At 53.0% G+C, this 8,595-nt stretch overlaps 1 protein-coding gene across 2 annotated transcripts; it reads left to right on the top strand.

Annotated features, from left to right (window-relative positions):
• The first annotated feature begins 2,206 nt into the window (after positions 1-2,206).
• On the top strand, positions 2,207-5,143 carry BCL2L10 (BCL2 like 10). 2 transcript variants are annotated; one of them, XM_027467095.3, is made up of 3 exons: positions 2,207-2,726; positions 3,444-3,570; positions 3,968-4,196. In XM_027467095.3, exons 1-2 carry the CDS (start codon positions 2,325-2,327, stop codon positions 3,540-3,542), a joined length of 501 nt encoding a protein of 166 aa, XP_027322896.1. In that variant the 5' UTR covers positions 2,207-2,324; the 3' UTR covers positions 3,543-3,570; positions 3,968-4,196. The 2 variants fall into 2 exon arrangements, with proteins under 2 accessions (XP_027322896.1, XP_027322895.1); XM_027467094.3 differs by lacking the exon at positions 3,444-3,570 and having other exon boundaries at positions 2,224-2,726; positions 3,968-5,143.
• The last annotated feature ends 3,452 nt before the right edge of the window (positions 5,144-8,595 follow it).

Here is an 8,595-nt window from a genome sequence, read left to right as displayed (position 1 = left end):
CACACATGTTGTCATTGTTACATCAGTCAGGTACTTGCAATGGTAGCGGTTGTTTTCTGTTTCTTTGGCAATTACTTTTTGCAGCATACAGCTTCTTAGGTCATTTGTTCTGCAGAAATCTAGAATGAAATCCAGATCTACCGGACAAGCGCTTTTGGAATACCTTCTAGTAATACCCACCACAACAACTGCGAGAGCAGCCCTTGAAAATACTTGAGCCTCCGTCTGAGCTCCTTCTGTATTCAGCAGGCCAGAATTCAGGTTGTGTTTTCCTTCTCAGAAGGTTCATAGCTAACATGTGATGTTTTCTTTCCAGAAATGACCGTACCCAAGAATGTACTGGAAAATGCAAAGTATGTGCTTTGCGAGAGCACGGGATTGTCCTCATGTTACAGCGCGACGCCAGTGAGAGGAGGGCACTGAAATGCTGTCGAGGGCCCAGGCTGTCGCTGTTTGGGTAAATCCTGTTTGCAGCTCATGTTGAGGTACAGCAGTTCAGCTTTCTGCCTTGTCAGTAGAGGAGAATTGTGCTGGGATCAGCTGTCCTCCTTGCTTTAAAGGTTTTGTGGTCAGCACGAGGGCTGTTGGTGGAAGTGCTCAGTTCAGACACTGGCAAAAGCAGCACCTTAATTTAGGCACATTGTTTCATTTCCTTTCCTTTCCTCTGAGGAGCTGGGGAAAATGCTGAGCCAGCTTACTCCAAGTGACATCAGTGCCCAAACTGTCTCCAGTTTCGGTGAGGATGAGACTGATGCTGGATTTTGCACTTGTGTCCTTGCAGGGAGAAATCCCATGGGCATGACTTCAGCACCACTACCTGTGGTCTCCTAAGCAGGGCTGCAGAGACTCAGCACCTTTTTGTTGGTGAAAGCTGAGAACCAGGACAGGCCTGAACTTCCCGTCAGATAAAGGAAGACAGCGAAACAGGGCACTAAAATATCCAAAGTGTCTCTGACTTGCTAAGGTCGGCCAGGGAGGCTTCAGAAAAGCCTTTTCCTTTTGGAAGAGTGAAGTAGCAGCGTCACAGCGCAGAACCCCAGCACCAGCCCTACCTTTCCGATGACCTCAGCCCGAGCCAGGAGGTAAAGGCGAAGCAGTCCTGAAAAGCTATGCCAGCTGGCCATAGCCAAGGGAAAAGTATGGTGTGCGAGGGAAGCTGCAGGTCAGGCAGAGGCACTGTCAGACAGCTCCATCCTGCTGAACAAAAATGTCGTATAAACAGGAAGGGTGGAAGAGGATATTGCTAGAGAAATAGCAACCTCTCCCTCTTGCTCTCCTGCCGTGAGGAATGCAATAGGAAATTCCTGCTCCAGGATTAACAATTGTAAGGAAAACTCTAGTTAAAAAGCATGTGTGTTAGGCACTGGTGAACAGTTACATGATTATTCCAGCTACTGCTCTAGCACATAGACACAGACTAGATTTTTCCAGTTAAAAACGCCAAATATGGGGATGTAAAACTACGAGTTTGCTTTAGGAACGACTCTAAGAGAGCAGGCCAGTTCTTGATAGTGATCTGAGAAACTGCAACAGGATTGATTCCAACCATCTATTTTTAGATCTGCTAACTGGGCTTATCAGGGATCGCTGTATGGAAGCGTAAAACCAAGACAGCTGTAATTCCAGGCAGGTGAAGGTGAGCGATCCCGTGCCGGAGCGCTGGGCACCTGGAGCACGCTGTGTGCCGCGAGGCTGCCCCAGGCTGCTGCAGGACGAGGGCACGGGCCAGGCCCAGGCAGCTGCAGCAGCACCTGCAGGAGGTGGCCGCGCTGTGCTGCGGGAGGCACAAGCACGGTGCGTGTGGCTGTGTCGGTTCCTGCTCCGGGCCCTGCTGTAAGTCTCGGGGCTGGCGTTATGAGCTCGGATGACCTGCCAAGCAGCGAGCAGCACTCAGGGCCCGGCGGGTGCCGCGGGGATGCGCGGGGGGGCTCCAGCAGCCCGCACAGCCACCAGCACCGGGGCCCTGCCCTCAGCAGCAGCGCTGGGCCCGGCCTTTGGGATCCCCCAGCGCTGCCCAAACCCAACCGCGGGGGCCCCAGAACCGCTCATCCCGCAGCGCCCGCACCCCGCGGCTCCTCCGGCGCACACGGCGGGGGCCGGGGCCAGGCGCGGGGCCGTCCCCAGGCCTCGGGGGGGCCGCAGCCGCTCCGCCGCCGGCTCCGAGCCCCGGGGCGGGGCGGGGCGGGGCGGGGCGGGGCCGAGCGGCCGGGCCGGGCCGGGCCGGGCCGTGCGGGCGGCGGCGGCGGGGGCGGAGGGGCCGCCCCGCCTCTTAGTCGGCGGCAGCTGCTGCGGGGCCGCAGCCGCCCGGGGCCGCCGCCGCCGCCATGCCGGGCTCGCTGAAGGAGGAGACGGCGCTGCTGCTGCAGGATTACTTCCAGCACCGCGGCGGCGGCACCGCGCTGCCGCCCAGCGCCACGGCGGCCACGCTGCGGCGGGCGGCGGCCGAGCTGGAGCGGCGCGAGCGGCCCTTCTTCCGCTCCTGCGCGCCGCTCGCCCGGGCCGAGCCGCGGGAGGCGGCGGCGCTGCTGCGGCGGGTGGCGGCGCAGCTGGAGGCCGACGGCGGCCTCAACTGGGGCCGGCTGCTGGCGCTCGTGGTGTTCGCCGGCACGCTGGCGGCCGCGCTGGCCGAGCGGGGCTGCGGGGACGGCCCGCACCGCCTGGCCGAGGCGCTGGCCGCCTACCTGGCCGAGGAGCGCGGCGAGTGGCTGCGGGAGCACGGCGGATGGGTGAGCGGGGCTGGGGGGGGGGCGAGGGGTTCAGGCGTCGGCTCCCCGCGGGCAGCGCCGGGCTGGGCGCCGTGCGGGGCCGGGGGAGCGCGGGGCGGGGCTGTGTGGGGCTGCGTGGGGCTGTGTGGTGTGGTGCGTGCCCCCGGGTGAAGCCCCGCGGCTCTCGGCCCCGCCTGCTGTAGGGCCGCTGGGGTTGGGGGCTCCTGGGGCCGGGGCTGCAGCCTCGCGGCGTGAAGCGGTGGCAGCTGGCGAGGTACCTGCTGGAAGGAGCGTGCTTCAGGCGTCCCAGCGGCTCCGCCTGCGTTTGCAAGCAAGCTGTCAGCTGTCCCAGAGAGCTTTAAATTTCCTGCTCTCAGAACTGGCATCAAATATTCCCCTGGTACAAATAAAGATAAAAGGGGGGGGGGGGACGAGCCGTTGACTTTTCCAGAGGCCGCAGTGAGCTTGGTTTTCCAGTGGTCGCTCGTCCGTCCGAACGTTAGGAGCGATGTGGGGGTGGTTGTGATGTGCGCTGACACTTAGCAGAATCACATCGCCTGTTCGCACAAATTAGAGTGTAAAGAACAAAGTTCCGGAAGAAATTAAGAGTATAACTTGTTTACATAGACATCTGCTGAACAGAGTTCAAACATGACCATCTGGAGTTGTATTACTGCCACGTCTGATTATCACAAATACAGATCTGGTAGAGCAGCTGCCAGCTTTGCTCTGTCATAGGTCAGCCCTGAGCAGCATCCACTTGGCCCTTCCAAGAGAATATGTAATCAGAGGCATGCATTGACCGAGATGGGACAAGCTTCAGGCTCCTGTCTTTAAGTGGAAATTTCCATATCCTGTGTTTCAGGTACATTCTGAAACTTAAATGAGGGGGAACAATACTGGCAGCTGTGATCAGAAGCTTGCTTAAGAGGGTGCAAATAACATAGTGACATGCTGAACATCTTGATGGGAACCTCACCATTGTCTTTTGAGCAAGGCGTGCAAGCACATCTAGCTATTGCCCTCAGTCTTTTTCAAAGGCTCACACAAAGCGTTTTCATGTGCTGAAGACAATAGGGCTTAGACTTTCATGATCAAAATAGAGATTTCTGCAGTTGACAGGCAGTGTGCTTGGATTGTGAACTGAACTGTATTCAAAGACATGTTCTTTTTTTTTTTTTTAAAAAAAAAGAAAAAAGAAAAACCACACACAACTGATTATTAAGCCAACCAACTCAATATCCTTTCTCTTGCTTTTCTAGGATGGCTTCTGTCGCTTCTTCGGCAGGCATGGCTCTCAACCAGCTGACCAGAACAGTACCATAAGCAATGCTATAATGGCAGCAGCAGGGTTTGGAATAGCAGGATTAGCTTTCCTCTTGGTGGTGCGATAGGCTGATGAACGGATCTTGCGATGGGAAAGTACTCTCAAACTGACATTTTACCAGATCTCATTCTATTTTCTATAGAGCAGACCCTCAAAGAAGAAGTTTATATTTTTAAACTGTCTCGGAAAAGTGGTGCACCGAATCCTTGGCTGTAGACTGCTTCACTTGATATCCAGTAGCATCACAAACAAATGCGTACTAAACGACCATTTGTTCATGTTCAAAACCTGTCACCTCCAAATACCCTTTGGACTTTCTTTTTGCAGGTTTAACCTAAATGTTACCACGGTTCATGTACTGTAACTTCTGAGTACTCAATGTTATGCTAAGAAAAAGCTATGGTGGACTTGGAACTAAACCCTCTGTTCAAGCCGTCTTATTTAAATGGAAGCGAGTCTCAGAACTTGCCTTCCATTAATACTGTAACATGGGCTAATGTCAACTGTGATATAACATGGTTTGTGGCTTCAAACGCGGTGCCCAGCGCTTGTTCCTGAAAGGCAACTCATTGGTTGATTTAGAGCAATTAGTACCCATGATGTGAGAGGCATTGTGGCTTGATATAACATAAGGCTGACTTCATGACACTACAAGAATATAAGTATTGATACAGGACCGTAATGGCTGCAGTACCCGTTCTTACTGAAAGGAATTTAAATATTAAACCTTAATTGGTATAGTGAAATCCAGTGGAGGCTGGAATTTCTCTGGATTTCCCTGACAAAACAAGATTTTCCATATATCTTAATATATTTTTGAAGTATTTATCACTGTATAATACTTGTAGCCATGACATCTTTATTTTTGTTTAAAATTTCATTTTTAATGCTGGTTCTTCTCACTCTAATGTGTATCAAGCATTGTCTTGTTTGAGTAATATTTCACTCTATTTTCAACATGCTGTGTATTTCTTTCAATGGTTGTACAAATTGCCTTATGTTTCCGGTAGCTTTTAATAACGTTCCTGGGTTACTTACAGCGTGTACAATTTTACTATGGTGACTTAATGGTGAATAAATGTTAAGTATTTTTATTTTAAAAAAACAATAACTTTCCTATTTGTTGGGATGGATGACAGTACTCAGGATGTGCACATGTCGCATGGACGCCTCGGTTTGTATGCACCTTCTTGGTGTTTGGACTTGAAACAAGAAGAGCTGGGCAGCGTGAGTGCAGCGTGAATACCGGTCTCCTCTGTTGCAGAGCAGTCCTGCAGCTCAGGACTAGGGTAAGGCTGCCTAGGAGGAAAATCCAGTCCCAAAGGCAGCTTCATTACTGTAACAAAATAACCCTGTGGTTTTGTGGGCCAAACCTTTCCAAAGTTTGCTAACATAGGCTGCAGGGAGGCTCACCCAGGAGCTGCTTCTACTTGCAGAGTGTAACAGAGCTCTTGTTTCTTCTCAGCTGAGAGTTGCTGCTGCCTTTCTCTTTCATATATGCACTTCTTTTTTCCTACTGAAACTGAAGCTTCTGCCTGGTGCGATGCTGACTGAGCAACAGCAGGTTCGGTTTAGCCCTTCTCAAATTAGTAATACCTGAGCAGCTGTGAGTTTTTTTTTTGTTTGTTTGTTTGTTTTTTTGAAGGGTGTCAGGTTTAAATCTTCTTAAAATCCATCTTGCACTCCCATGGCAAGGACAGTTCTCAAAGCTGTCTATTTCTGTGGCTGCAACGGGCCCGATGCATGTTCAGCTTGCCTCCCTGCCCTTCTGAAGGCCTGCCCTCCGGGCACCGGGTGGGCGACAGGCTTCCTCTTGGCAGAACTTGCCTGGCCATCAGTCAGCACGGCTGCAGCCTGCAGCGGGCACTGCTTCTCCCCGTGGGCTGACGGGACGGGCAGAGGTGTCCCAGGGCCCAGGGAAGGAGGGCTGCTCGCTGCAGCTGCCCTGTGCCCGCCACCGCGGCCCTGCTGCATAGAGCCCCATTGTGCCGAGCGGTTACAAGTGAGGGGAGAACAACAAAAAGGAACATTGAGAGACGGTAAGTCCCATGGAGGCGGGAAGGAACTCGCAGTACTCCCCCTCACACTGCTCGCTCTGAACAAATGTCTGCTTGTTCTCTAACTTCCAGTTCTCTAAACTCTGGTTTGGCTCCTCAGCAAAAGGATTAAGACCCCACGGCATGCTCGGTTCCTCTCCGAGGTCACACACAGGCAGCTCGATGCTCCAATGGCAGCTCGATGCTCATGGGTGTCTTCCCCTGATCTTCTTTGGCAGTGAGGGGGTTGCGGTGCTTGAAACTGGCTACAGTGGGAGTGAGCTGACTAATGCTGGGAAACGAAGGTAGTTTCCAAAACACTGAGTGCTTAGGGGGATATGCACGGAAGAGCAAGGCAAGCAACAGGGCAAGAAGTGCTCTGAACAGAGGTCAAGTATTGTAGGGAATGTCCTGCTGCTGAGCTCAGTGTCTCCACAGTATCAAGCGGAGCAAAGATGAAAATATCAGTATCTTGATTTCCAATGTAATCTGATCTGGCAGGCTGCACAGAAGCGACGCCAGAGAGGATATTATGCTCCACTTTTACAGTGTTCTCTGGAAAAGAGAAGAAAACAGTTTGGAAGTGTCCTTGAATAAAGTCACATCAGTCTTTGGTGTAAAAGGTGCAGCTCAGAGAACGTTGTTGCTCTTCCTTGGCGCAGGCTGTAAGGGGTAGGTTTGGTTTCCTAAGAACTGGAAGAGCCCACAGAGAGCCGAGAAGCCAGACTGGGACAGGGGCCATAGTGCTGCTGCAGGGGGTCCCAGCTCCCTGAGCTGGGTGTCTGCCTGCTGGCAGCCTGAGCTCTTCCCGGCCACGGCAGCACTGCAGGACCCAGTGCAGGCAGCTGGAGCAGCGCTCCTGTGCCGGCATGGGGAGAGCTGCAGAAGCGGAGGGGACTGGCCCCTGGCAGCCAGAGCCTGCGGTCCTGGAGCTGCTTTGTGCTGCTGTGGGCACTGGGATGGAGGATTGAACAGCACGGCCTGTTTGTGGGAGCAGCATTGAGCTCAGGGCAATTCGGGCTAACTAATGTCTGCCTGACCCTTTTTTTTTTTTTTTTAGTTTCAGTCTGATGGCTTGTCTCAATGAAGTACTGTATTTCAATTGAAAACTGCTGCTCATCCTCTTTTCTGCCTCGGAAAAGGGAAGCAAGACTCCACTGTTCCTGTCTTTAAATACAGAAGGAAAATAGGTGGTGGTTAAGCCCAGCACTGCGTGTAATCCCAACTGCAGCTTTCAGACCTTCAGTGTTTGCGTACTTTCCAGGCAGGTGCCAGCAGACCTCATGCCATGTAACAACCAGCACGCAGCAATTGCTGTGGTCCTGTTGAGGCCCAGCCGTGCCAGGCCTGCAGAAGCACCAAGCAGGAGGTGGCTGCAGGATGCTGGAGGGCAGGCAAGTGAATGTGACCTCCAGGCTGGGTGGGCACCAGGACACAAGCGGGGACTGTGCTCAGCTGCTCATCCGCCTGGTGTGCTGGGAGCGCCAGTCCCCTTTCCCGGGCTGGCAAAGCCACCAAAGTGTGCAAGAGCAGAGGGAAGGGCCCCAGAGATGCTCTCCTGGGAAGTCAGGAGCCCAGCTCAAGGCCTGAAGTCCCCATGGGTGCTCATCCAGCCCTGCTTGCCGCTGGTCTCTGCATCCCATCCCTTCACTTTGCCTCTGTCTTTGGGCCTGGGGCTATGTGGTCATTGCCTGGTGGCCAATACTGGTTTTGAGCATTCTGTGCTCTGCTCCATTCAGAAACTTCTGCAGGACCAAGAGGCTTAGCAGGCAGTGTTCCCAGCTTAGGCTGGCATTCACAATGGCCTTACTGGAGCCGTTGGCGTTATCTGCTGGCGCTGCACCTGCTCGCGGCACGATTTCCTTGTGAAGGGGCATTCACTATAAACATTGGCAAGAGCTGTAGCGCTGCCGAAGGAGCCCAGCTGCCTCCTCATTAACGGAAAGAGAAATCTATTCATCGGGCTTCTCGAGAATGTTTAAATAGCCAGTGTTTTCCTTTTGACTCGGAAAAAATGAGATGCCTGTTGGAGTTCAAAAAATGTGAGTCCCAAAAGGGTGTTATCTGTCAGTTTTTAAGCTTCTTTGCTGTGGTATGCAAAAAATCTGGTCTGTCATGTCTTGCCGAAGGTGTTGGTGCTGGTGCTGTGTCCTTCTCTGCCCACACAAGCTGCAGTGGGGCGCAGCACAGCTCTACTTGCACGGGCACTCTCCCAGCCCAGGCAGGCCCTGTAACCAGCAAACACCTTTCTTGTAGGGCAGCAAAAAAAGTCAGTCGAAGGAAAAGAGGTCGAGCACGTGGCATTTATTCACATAATCTCTCTTCACTTCTCATGCTCATTCAATTTGGATAATGAAAGCAAATTTCTGGGTTTCACTTCTGTTTCTTCAGCAGTGCTCTTTACAAGCCTCCAGCACAGTGCTCCTTGCAGCTAGGAGACGCAGCATGGGGACAGTAAGCACAGTGGGAAACAACTTGCTTTCGGGTTTAAAAAGAGTCATAGTGCAGTTCCTGCATAAACGCAGCT

Source organism: Anas platyrhynchos, chromosome 11 (genome assembly GCF_047663525.1).
Source record: "Anas platyrhynchos isolate ZD024472 breed Pekin duck chromosome 11, IASCAAS_PekinDuck_T2T, whole genome shotgun sequence".
NCBI classification, from domain to species: Eukaryota; Metazoa; Chordata; class Aves; order Anseriformes; family Anatidae; genus Anas; species Anas platyrhynchos.
This window is presented reverse-complemented; position numbering and strand designations above follow the sequence as displayed.

What these genes read in the sequence shown, in the direction of transcription:
- BCL2L10 (XM_027467094.3), top strand. Translation starts at nt 2,325, where the DNA reads ATGCCGGGCTCGCTGAAGGAGGAGACGGCGCTGCTGCTGCAGGATTAC. An exon ending in TGCGGGAGCACGGCGGATGG is followed by an intron (nt 2,727 to 3,967) that starts GTGAGCGGGGCT and finishes TTGCTTTTCTAG; the next exon opens with GATGGCTTCTGTCGCTTCTT.